Source organism: Sinocyclocheilus rhinocerous, unplaced genomic scaffold (genome assembly GCF_001515625.1).
Source record: "Sinocyclocheilus rhinocerous isolate Xijiao unplaced genomic scaffold, SAMN03320098_v1.1 scaffold1269, whole genome shotgun sequence".
Lineage (NCBI taxonomy): Eukaryota > Metazoa > Chordata > Actinopteri > Cypriniformes > Cyprinidae > Sinocyclocheilus > Sinocyclocheilus rhinocerous.
In genome coordinates, this window is record NW_015664194.1 from 21448 (window position 1) to 33765 (window position 12318).

Below are 12318 nucleotides of genomic sequence, written 5' to 3' on the forward strand. Positions count from 1 at the left end.
TGTTTTGTACATTGCAATGGAATGTTTTTCTTAGTGAAGCTTTAAGATAACATGCAGGTTCAATTTAATCCAAACCTACACTTCACCCCTGATTACCTGTCAGTTTTTTGTGGTAATGACTTGCCGATTATACACTATCCCTTACATATGAATCATACATATACACAGCTCTATTTCTGCTGTTCCATAAGCGCCACCTGCAGTCAGACAGTAGATTCACATTTTCATTCAGCCAGTCTGCAGTGCAGTTTTTGCTCAAACCAATGCAAAAGTCAAGCCGGATTTTAGGTACTGTTGTCAATTTTAACCGGTTAATTGAAAACAAGCTATAATGCATTCTAAAAATCAAAACAATTCGGATAATAAGGTATCTAGAATTATTACCAGAGCAGATAAAATCATTCATCAATTTGACTTGTATCCTTTTTTTCTTAAAAATGGTTTAAAATCTTAAATGTAAGGTTTATCATTTCATAAAATTCTTTTTTTTTTTTTTTTTTGTAAAAACTTTAACATAATACATGTTACTGATAACATGTTATAGTGACCCAACCAACATTTTTTTTTCCATTTAAAAATCAGCCATCGTTGTTAATGTAATTATTTAAATGTTTCTGCCGTTGTTTCATTTAGCCTATTAAAAACTTAACAACTGATTTTGGGTGGTGGGTGGTCGTAAAAAAAATTTTTCCAGGGTCCCTTGGAAAAAAGGTTGGGAATCACTGGGTTAAAGTAGCCTATGTTTTTTGTTGCTTCCTTTTATATAATACAGCAATGTTTTATACATATCTATTTGCTTTAGCTATGTGTTAATTACAAAAAGAACATGTTGCAACACAAGAGCAATGTTTATTTAGGCCAGTCCAGCTGTAACAGTCAGGCATTCGGGAAGTCCCAACAGATTTAGCTCTTGTTGTGTAGACGTGTCATTAGACTGCTGGAGGAGAACATGTCTTGTCCCTGTATATAGGGAGTTAATGCATGTTGTGGGGAGCCTTTACTCCCCCTCAAGTCAACGATAAGACAGCACTTCACGTTCAGATTGTCACTTTCACCTGCCTTTGTCAGTCACAGCTGAAATGAGCTGTCTGTATGCGCGACACGACGCTTTATTCCCATTGGCTGTTTAGTGTTTAAGCGGAACGGTATCGGAATCCCATTGGAGAGAAACGCAAACTCGGAATTCCCGAAGTTGCGAAGTTCGCGAGACGGATCGCTCGTGGTGAAATTAAACGATTGCAGACAGAATAACGCGTGCGCAACTCGTCTGAGGCCGTTTTAAGCACGGTAAGCGTTTTATTTAACAGCATCCGTGTATATAATTTGGAACGAGTAGGTAAGGATTATTTCATGCGGAAGAGGGCTGTGTTTATTCTGCATGGCGTGTGGTGTTGCTGAACGCTGAATTGGCCACAGTACACAATGTAAATACGCAGCCTACGCTGTGCATCACCATTATGACAGCGCTTTACCGAATTCAATATGTCCATTTAAACGCGATAAACAATAGGCCAGGAAGGCAGCGAGGCCGTCCGAACATTTTTGGTCACATTTGAGTGTGGCTTTATAGACTGCAGCAGTCTCTTGTGTATTGTTCTTGGCTTGAATTGTATGTAATTGTGTTGCCTGTTGTTATGTAATAGCTGTAATCGTTATCTGGTTGATTACATCGGTTATATCTAATTGAATAAATAAGGTAAACAGTGCGCCAGTGTGGATTATAGAAAAAGTGTGCTTAGGTTCACTGATTTTCGAGAAATGCAACGAAAAACCTGTACAAATTATGTTTATGCATTTATATGCATTGTTGTTTTGTGAAACTGTTCATTTTAAAGGGGTCATATGATGCTGCTAAAAAGAACATTATTTTGTGTATTTGGTGTAATGAAATGTGTTTATGCTTTACCTATGCGTGGGTTTAGGCATCCTCCATTTTCACACAAAATGTGTTTTTCCTTGCCTGTCACTGTGTCATCATGTCAGATACAAACACATTGTGTCATATATGTAATATAAATATTGACAAACCTAGCATTAGCTTGAATGAATGAATGAACTGAGACTATAGCTCAACTACATATATTGTTACCACAGTAAGATGGAAAATCTTACAACGTTGACTAAATGAATTTTTGCACATCACACATTTATTAAAATAGCCTTTAGTAGTCATTTTGTGTTTTAAATGTTTCAAATGTTGCTTGCAACACTTAAAATGAGGAAAGTGACAGCTGTGAAAAGGTAGAGACAAAGTTTTGAAACCTTAGACAATTCCTGTCAGGATATAGTAGTAGTGTTTCTTTGAAAGATGCTTATTTATGTATTTCTTTAATTGAATATATGTTTTAATCAATATGAATTATTGAGTTATGAGTCTGTGAAGACGGGTGGTTTTAGGGAATAGTGATAATGCAGTGTCATTAGATGTAACAAAAAGACAATCCACTAAAATGGCATATTTGTGGTAATTGATCATTTAGTTAATTTCAAAGTGTAAATATATTAAAGTTATAGGATGTGTTGACTGCGTTATTGCGGTCAAAAATCAAAATCAGTACAATCAGTTGTACATTACTGTCTGCAGAGTGTAGGTAGAATTAGGAAATCAGTGCAATACTTGCAACAATATTAATGTATGCTATCACTCATTCTGCTGAATGTGATGGCCTGTGCAGAACAGTAGATAATGGTAATAAATCAATCTTTCTGCTTGTGGTTATCTTCATTATGTAGGTGCTGTGCAGAGCCACAAGAGGGCCATGTCTGATAACAGCACCGGCAGCACCGGGTCATCCAGTAATAGCTGGACTCTGCTCTCTCCGGAGGTTTGCAAAACATATTATCAAAATGCTTGTGTTAGTGATATTGTCTGATTTGTATGAATGAATCAGATGTAGTGATGTGCACTTTTGATTTTTAGGAGGCTGCTGCGGACCCTACTGCACCAGTGGATGATGGGACAGAGAGTATTGGAGATGCACCCAGTCTTTCTGAGGAAATAGCAGGTTATAAACCTAATTGCTCCTTATTGCTACTTTTTAATTAGTAGTAAGGATCAGTATTATTTTGGGAATTGGGAGAAAAAGTAAAATTAATTTTTGTTTGCAGACTTTGCACTATTGTTCAAACATTTGGGGTCATTAAGATTTAAAAAAAAAAAAATTTATATTTTTATCCAGCAAGGACTCATTAAATTGACCAAAAGTGACTTTAAAGATTAAATATTTATTTGAAAATCAATTTCACATAAATATTGTTCATTTGAACTTTCTGTTTATCAAAGAATTCTGAAAAAAGTGTCATGGTTTTCACAAAAATAAAAAGCAGCACAATTGTTTCCAGCATTATATAATAAGAACTCTCTCTTGAGCACCAAATCAACATATTAGAATTATTTCTGAAGGATCATGTGACATTGAAGACTGGAGTAATGACTGCTGAAAATTCAGCTTTGACATCACAAGAAAAAATAATATTATAAAAAATATTAAAATAGGAAATAGTTATTTTTAAGTTGTATTAATATTTCACAATATTACTGTTTTACTGGTCAAAGAAATACAGCCTTGGTGAGCATAAAAGACATAAAAACTTTAAAAAATTGTACCAACCCAAAACTTTTGAACTGTAGTGTATATTAATGTGCTGCTTATAGGATCTGTTGAACGAAGCGACATCATCTCTATAGTTGTAACACCAATTTGTAGATTTTGTAATGTGAAACTGTGGCTATTTCAGGAAGCTCGTTGGAGGTGAGGTCACATGACCCCGAAACGCCAATGGTGGAGACTGTTTTGTCAGAGGAGGGTCACCAGGTCAGTGCATCACCACCGGTATGTAAAGCGCATGATGCTCAGTTATCATTCTATATCACAGTATTTGTTTTGTATACTTTGTTCACATTGTGCACAAGTATGACTTGGTCCGTAAATTCAACCTGAATCTAAATTTTGCCATTTTGAAAGTGATTAAGTCTGTTTCGTTTGTTCAGATGTCCATTCATGCATGTCAAAAAAACAAAAATAACTTAAAACTGGATCAGATTTCTAACTACAATATCTATGTAAAGATTTTAATCTGATTTTAAACCTCTTTTTTGTGTTTATCTACTAATCCTACTAAAAGTGGTGCCTGTCATCTGAATGTGAAGTTCAGATTGACTTTTTCTTGATACTTAATGCCAAACTGTCTCCTTCCTAAAAGACTAACAACTGTATGTTGTCCGATATCCAGATTTGCCAGGAAACATCTCCAGATTTCTTTGAGGAAGTGGCAGCGTCTGGTCATACCGATGTTGAGCTTGATCCTGATATCCATGCTCCTGTCATCCATGACACAATCACCAGTTCTCCCCCTGACAGTGACCTGCTGGGTGCTGTTCCCTTCAGCATCGCTACAGAATCAGCCTTTCAGTTTTCAGAGGAGTCGGTCTTTGATGAACCCACCGAAGAGGACGTTGCTGATATCTTCCCTGGCCAGCATGTTCCAGTCCAAGAAAGCCCCGCCTCTGAACCAGAACCCAAAATCACCTCCACTCCCGAACCATTCAGAGAAATTAGCTCTTCTCCAGATGTCCATGTGAGCCCCATCCCTGAAATCAGTGATTCTTCTGCAGTCCCTGTGCTTGATATTCATGCTGATGTACATCCTGCACCTGAAACCCCGCCCTCTGAGACTGATACAGGATTTGGTTCCACAATAGAAAGCCCCGCCCCTGACAGCCCTTACCCTGAAACCATTGGTTCAGTTGAAACGGAGGAGGAGGCTACTTTTGAGAAAGAAGACATGGAGCTGCCAGAAAAATTCCCAGATGTTATCAGAGAGCCAGGTTTGATGTTCGAAAAAGGGTTATTAAGTATTATATGTTCAAGAAAATCTGTTTTCAGCTTATAAATTTATTATATTTAGCCGTTGTTGTTTTATATGTACACACACACACACAGTATGTTTGTGTGTGTAAGTAAAACAACCCAGAGTATGTATTTTAAATAAATATTATTAACAGATAATAAATGTATTACTAAATATACACATATAATGATATATTGTATAAAATGTTTTGTTTTACTGTTTGTTTTTGTGTGAGCATGTCTCTCTCAGCAATTATAATTAGTGTGTGTGTATATATAGACGCACATTATAAATATGATATATTATATTCAATTTATATATACTATATATATATATATATATATATATATATATAAATTTAACAATTCTGACTATATAATTATATAAATATTTATTTAAATATATTTAATGCATTTGTAATATGTATTATTATTTAGCTTTATTTTTTTCAGTAATGAATTTTACTGAATTTGAGTAAATGTTAGAGTTTTAATATATTAAACTTGTTCTAGAGTTTTTTTCTTCCACCATTACTTATTTCTACCCAGTTTTACCATATTTCTGCTTATGTCCTTTCTCATTTTTTCTATAATGTTCAGAATCTCTTGGTGCTGAACTTCCAGCGTGCACCTCAGCAGAAGATGATGGTCTGAGGCTCCGACATGTGCAACCTACCATATTGTTGAAGCCAAGCTCAGACGAGGAGGAAGAGGAAGAGGAGGAATTCAACCTGCCAGTGAGGAAAGAGGAGAAACGAGGTTTCTCTATGAATCAGCTGATAGTGGGAGCTTTGGTCCTGCTCTGTGTTGGATCATTCTTTTTCTCCGGTGAGTTTTTTTGTGACATTGATATGAATCTAAAAAGTCACAAATCTAAATCACACTCTGTAATTGGTCCTATAAAACAGATGTCATTTGACATCACACATAACATCGGTTGTGCATAATTCATATTTAGCCGATGGTTACGAGTACATGCCTCATTATACATGAGAAAGTCCATTAATTTTCCATTTTCAGTGGTTGCATTCATGTTGTTATGTCTCCAGGTTCTGTGGTTGACCTGTCTGATGGTAGGTTCATAGTTTGAGCTAGGTGGCAGTATATGCTTGTGTTTGAGCTAGATAGGAGTTGCCCTCCAGTGCCGATGGTAGAGTTTGTTCACATCATATATTCAAACATTAACAAATGAGTGGGAAAAAAAGGTACAATTACCTGAGGGCAGCCTCTATCATCAGCCTGAATCATCACTGCGGATGCACTGCTTTACCAAGGGGCTTATCAGCTGGTTGCTTCTACATTTCCCTTTTAAAGTTGAAGTTGAAGTGTATCATTTCTGGGCCACATTTTGTCAAACACTCTTCCAGTGCTCAAACATGCAGGGAGCTTTCCAAACTTACACTTTTGTTCAGGCCACTCAAACAAACAGAATGCAGTTTGGTGTCACTTGGGACAAGAAATTACACGCTTCATCTTTTTTTAGTTGTTTAGTTTCAGTAGTGGCTGCCTCACCCTGAAATGGCTTAATGCTGAGATTCAGCTGACATGACGTTTTTGTAGAGAATGCCAGGGTTACTAAATCAAAAGGTAACTCATTTAGGTTTTTGTGTTAAAAAAAAAAAAAAAAAAGTTTGGTGTCATTAAGATTTTTTCATTTTTTTTGAAAGATGTTTAGTGTTTATTAATGTTAAAGTGCTTATTTGATGAAAAATACAGTAATATTATTATTAATAGTTTAAATATTATTTTAAATATTATTATAATTAAAAATTGTTTAATTTAAAACTGTTTTCTATTTTAATATTTAAATATGTATTCCGGTGATGGCAAAGCTGAATTTTCAGCGTCATTACTCCAGCCTTCAGAGTCACATGATCCTTCAGAAATTATTATCTTATATGCTAATTTGGTGCTTAAGAAACATTTCTTATTATTGTCATTGTTAAACAGTTGTGCTGCTTTATATTTTTGTGATTAAAAAAATCTGGATTGTTTGATGAATAGAAATTTAAAAAGATCAGCATTTGAAGTAGAAATCTTTTGTAACATTATAAACACCTTTATGGTCACTTTTAATTAATGAATGCATCCTTGCACAATACATTTATTAATTTCTTACTGACCCCAAACTTTTCAGCGTGTTACAGAAAGACCTGGTTCATATATCCGGACAAAACATGCCTGTGAAAAACAACCTAACTCCAGAAATGTGTGACTGCTGTTGCATAAACTACACTGACTTTTACTTGCAGTTTTTGACACTAACAGTTTTGTAATTCACTTCATCTTGTCTGTGAAATCTCAGAGAACATTACAAATCTATTTTCTCTCCCACAGATTATTTTGATGGTACAGAATTAAGTGACCAGGTTTGTGCATTGCTTTATTTTTTGTGTTTGCTCTGTTTCATTATTGACATGTACAAGTTGATTTCTCCTCTGACTTGTGTCTCTGTTTCTAGGAGCTTCTTGATAAACTTGCTCAAGAGAATAAACAAATAAATATATTAGAGGCTCAGATTGAGGTTAGTCCACAGTTCCTCTATTCTCTAACTTTGACCATATTACATAAGGAAATCTCATTGCATTAATAGTGAAAACTTGCTTCTTTTTCTATGTGAATGCAGCTTTCCCATTAAATGGCCGTGTTGCAATGTCTATAGCGCATTTCAGCAAATTATTTTCAGATGTTGAACTCTTAGGATATGGTCTTTGTCATTGATCAGTCACAGAAAGAAGAGTTGGACCGGGCTCTGAAAATGGCGGCAGATATGCATAGCTCTGAGAAGGGAGCTCTGGAAAATGAGAACACTAAATTGAAAGAACAACTGTCTGATCTGCCTGGTTTAAAAGAAGAACTACAGACGCTGAGAGCAAGAGTTGCTGAGCTCACAAAGCTTACCGGTATGATGAGAGAGTGGGAATGGCACATGAACAGTATTTGAATTTTAAAACTCAGCATCTAAATTTGGATGTATTTGGATAGGCTATGTACATTTAACAGCCAAAAGATTGAACAAGATGAGAATGAGGTTGTTAGCTTTTACCTTACCGTTCAAAAGTTTGTGGTCAGTAAAATATATTTCAAAAGTAAATGAATGCTTCTATTCAACAAGGACACTAAAGAGACACTAAAGACATCTATAATGGTACTAATTATTTACATTTCAAATAAATGCTTTTCTTTTGAACTTTATATTAATCAAAGAATCCTGAAAAATGTATCATGGTTTTACAAAAATATCACAAAAATGTGAAGCTGATTTGAGCACTGATAATAATAAAAATGTTTCCTGAGCACCAGATCAGCATATTAGAATGATTTCTGAAGGATCATGTGAAGCTGAATACTGGAGTAATGGCTGATGAAAATTCAGCTTTGGCAACACAGGAATAAATACATTTTTTACATAGAAAACAGTTATTTTGATTTGTAATAATGTTATAAAATATATTACTGCTTTTACTGTGATACAATAAATGCAGCCCTGGTGAGCAGAAGAGATTTTTTTTTCAAAAACATTTAAAAAACAATCTCACCAATCACAATTTTTTTTGAAAGGTAGTGTATATTTATACACACAATAAACATTACTAATTAACTAACCTATGAATTGGTAATCAGCTGATATTAGAGTTTTTTATTTTATTGGTATCTGTCAATTTTGGATATTTAATTGTGATTGCTAATGGCTTTTATTTTTACATTTAGATTACCTTTCTGTCATATAACCCTGACTGGAAGTTTATCTATAAAACACTAATCATTTAATTAAAATTCTGAATGTGATTTTTAGCTAATTTCAAAATAAGTGCCTTTTATCATATATCCCCTGTTTTCTCACTGCACATTATAATATTGTGCTGCCTGAATTCACTTGTAGTAAAAGTCAAATATTAGTTTTACAGTTTTGTTTAGACAAGATATGGAATTTTTATAATTAAACCATTTTTTTTTTTTTTTTTTTACAACCCTACATCAGTTGAAATGTGGAATAATATATATGCAGTGTATTCTACTATTTCTTTTTCTCCTTCAGTTCAAGATCTTCCACAACAGCTCCCCGACTCTGGCCCACCTTCCACTGGTGAGTCTAGTCCAGAAGGAACTGAGAAACACTGGGATAAAAAAGACGAACTCAAGCGTCAGAAAACTCTTTTGGAGGAAAGCCGGAAGAGGCTGGAGGGAATGAAGAAACAGGGCTGGAACAAGCAGGGTTTGAGGGAGAGCTTGGTGGAGATGCAGAAGAGACTCTCGAAACAGGTGGATCAGCTGGGCAAGCGGGAAGAGTGGAAGAGGAAACACCAAGAGCACAAAGGAGAAAAGAAGGAATGGGGCAGAAAGAAAGAACACGACAGTCGCTGGAAGAAGGACGAGGTGGAAAGGGGAAAGGAGTGGAAGCATGGTAAGGACAAACAGAAAGGCCATCTCAAGAAGTACAAAGAAGAGTGGGACCACAAGAGGGATGAGAGAAGGCAAGAGAGAGAAAGGAGACAAAAGGAAAGACCTTGGGAGGCCAAACCTTCCAAGCATCATCACCACCACCACCATCATCATCTTCACCACCATGAGCAGGTAGACTTCTGGAAACACCAAGAAGAGAAGCTAAGGAGGAACCGCCGTCCTGCCGAAGGCTGCCATGGCATATCCAACTGCGCTGATGCAGAGGGACTTGTTCCAGTAAAGCTTGTAGAGTTTCAGGACCTTCTTGAGGTCTACCTAAGCAAACTAGATGGTGTTCCACAGGAAAGCAAGGAGTCTCTCAGCCGCCTCACTGCTCAGTTCTTCAGCGGCTGTGTTTTTGCCCACGACAGAATGCTCTTCAGCGAGTTTGCCGAGGATGTTGCAGATATCCTGGAAGATCTGGCAGATGGTTTAGAAGACAAACAGCATGACAGTGATTCCCTCGAAGAAGAGATGGAGGAGTTTGAGAAAGAGGCTCTGCTACGGTTTGCCGTCCCTTTGGCATAATTGGTGCTGCCTCCCACCACAGAAACTCGGTTGACTGGATGGAAAAATACATCAAGTGAAGGAAAGCAAAAAGAAACGATCTTACTCAGGGGTGTCAAACTCAATTCCCAGAGGGCTGCAGCCCTGCAGAGTTTAGCTCCAACCCTAATTAAACACACCTGATCCAGCTAATCAGGTCCTTTAGGGCCTGTGTACACCTGGGCTGTGTCCGAAATCGCCCCCTATACCCTTAAATAGGGCACTATTTGAGGGAACAGCCATTTTTAGTGGTGTCCGAAACCATAGTGGACGTTCTCGAGTGCACTCATTCAATCCCACAATGCACTGCAAAAACGAGTGTACAACTGGTGCACGCTCAACGGGTAGAGAATGCCCATAATGCACCGTGAGAGTCACGCGCCGAATGAATTCCCGCATCTCGCCAGAAGATGGCGCCCGCAGCTGAATAATCAATCCGTTCATTTTTACAAAGCGCTCATCCATGGCGTACAGCATAATGTACAACACGTATAAATTCATTGTAAATTGATTAGTAAATTGTTTGATTAGGTTTTATACATAATTTCCGTGACAGAGTTCAAGATAAATCCTTTAATCTTACTACTGGAGCTGCTAGTTTGCTAGTTTCAAATGATTAATAAACCGCAAGCACAACTATGCAAAAGCGGCACTCCTTCCGGTGCACTCAGTGTCCGAATTCACTACTCGTTTTCATTCACTCCTTCTAGTGAACTGAATTAGTGACCTAATGTAGGGAATAGTGAATGAGGGTATAGGGGGCGATTTCGGACACAGCCCTGGACATTTCATGCGTTTTCGCTGATCGGATATCTATCTGATTTGTTAAAACGTTCCATTTACATATGGCCACATAACTGTGTCGTCGCAAAACGGATATAAATCAGCTCTTCAATTCCCGCGCTATATTTAAATTTAACGGAGTTCACGTCAATGAAATCAAAAGATAAGCGCTGCATTTTAATTATTAGTTCATTTCAAGATCAAAGCCCGCAATAGGAGAGCGCGCGGCATCAGAACTGGAAAGATAGGTTAGTCACACTACTTTTAATGAAGATGATTGTGTGTTGAGCGTCTGCGTCTTACTTTCATGCATTTACACTTGTCCAGTTTCGTCTGGAATGCGGCCCAGACCCCCTCCTGAAGTGGTTTGAGCGATCGGATTTATATCTGTTTTGAATGCGTTTCGGAGGGCATTTACACCTGGCCTTTTCACGATAGGATAGCTATCCGATCAGAAAAAAACGCATGAAGTGACCAGGTGTAAACAGGCCCTTAGACTTATTTGAAAACTATATGGTATGTTGGAGCAGGGTTGGAACTAAACTCTGCAGGGCTGCGGCCCTCCAGGAACTGAGTTTGACACTCCTGATCTTACCGGTTACTTTGCCCAGTCTTTACGGACTGTAGATGTAGTTTAATGCCTTGTGTGTGAGGAGTTTCTCCCTTAGGAGTCTTGTCATTAGTGAAGTCCCACATGTGCTTTGGGTGTTTTGCTGTAAGCTACCTCCGTTAGTCCTGTTCTTCAACGCCAAACCCTTTGACTCTTGCTTGCTGTGTAAAGTGCCAGTCATCTTAAGCATTAAGTGTTGCCACACGAGTGAAACTGCTTCACTTGCAGATCACCTAGTACATAAGGAGTTGTGAACGAGATTAACACTAAACTGGGTAAGTGCAATGAGATTGGTGGAGAATGTCCCTTTATAGTTGTCTGAATGCCCAAAATGTACTTTTAAAAAAATGGTGTAGAATGTCAGAACTTTTCAGCAGATTTTTTTAAATTTAATTTTTATTATTAAAATCCTGGTTTCTTTGCACCTACCCCATGATTTTGCTTGCTAAGCTGGTGTCAAACTGGTTTGTTTTTAAGTTTTGTTATCACCAGAGGTTTTAGAGGTCATTGTAAATTTATTTTTTTTCGGTTTCTACCCCAACTACCCCAAGTTCTACACACTAAATGTAAAGTACAAAAAAGTAAAATCTTTGAATGTGTTTTTTTTTTTTTCTCTAGGAATTTGATGTTATCTTATGTGCCTTTACTAGTGAGCACAGAATGCTAGTACTGAAATCAACTCAAAACCACATTGAATGAAAATAAGAGAAAGTTTCAGTAATGGTTTTGTTTGCACTGTGGTGATGTGGACATTTATTTATACTCTCTTTCTATCTTAGGAAAACAGCCATTGTAGTGAATCATCAATATCATTTGATTACAGCTGTGCTATTGTTTTGTTGCACTCTTTTGGGATGAAAACTATTGAATTTTCTTGTCTAATTTGTAAATACGAAGAAAAAGTTATTTAATGGAATTCATAATTTAAGTTATAATATGGCACAATGATATTTAATATGAAAGACAATTTAATACCATTTCAAAAGAAAGGTAATACAAGACCAAATGCCACAATGTATCAATATGAACAATTTTTGATGATTATTAAAATGATGTACCATTGCCATGAGAATGACTCTTTATTGA

The 12318-nt window shown here is 36.8% G+C and overlaps 1 protein-coding gene across 4 annotated transcripts; it reads left to right on the forward strand.

Annotated features, from left to right (window-relative positions):
• The first annotated feature begins 913 nt into the window (after positions 1-913).
• LOC107729890 (pre-B-cell leukemia transcription factor-interacting protein 1-like) lies at positions 914-10079 on the forward strand. 4 transcript variants are annotated; one of them, XM_016540618.1, is made up of 11 exons: positions 914-1336; positions 2734-2825; positions 2921-3005; positions 3739-3833; positions 4234-4828; positions 5451-5678; positions 5900-5923; positions 7188-7219; positions 7312-7374; positions 7576-7753; positions 8890-10079. In XM_016540618.1, the coding sequence occupies exons 2-11, from the start codon at positions 2760-2762 to the stop codon at positions 9819-9821; spliced, it is 2298 nt and encodes a 765-aa protein (XP_016396104.1). In that variant the 5' UTR covers positions 914-1336; positions 2734-2759; the 3' UTR covers positions 9822-10079. The 4 variants fall into 4 exon arrangements, with proteins under 4 accessions (XP_016396104.1, XP_016396103.1, XP_016396106.1 ...); XM_016540617.1 differs by having other exon boundaries at positions 914-1287; XM_016540620.1 differs by having other exon boundaries at positions 914-1287; positions 3739-3815.
• Positions 10080-12318: the final 2239 nt, after the last annotated feature.

What these genes read in the sequence shown, in the direction of transcription:
- LOC107729890 (XM_016540618.1), top strand. Translation starts at nt 2,760, where the DNA reads ATGTCTGATAACAGCACCGGCAGCACCGGGTCATCCAGTAATAGCTGG. An exon ending in AGATGTTATCAGAGAGCCAG is followed by an intron (nt 4,829 to 5,450) that starts GTTTGATGTTCG and finishes TATAATGTTCAG; the next exon opens with AATCTCTTGGTGCTGAACTT. An exon ending in TGGATCATTCTTTTTCTCCG is followed by an intron (nt 5,679 to 5,899) that starts GTGAGTTTTTTT and finishes TTATGTCTCCAG; the next exon opens with GTTCTGTGGTTGACCTGTCT.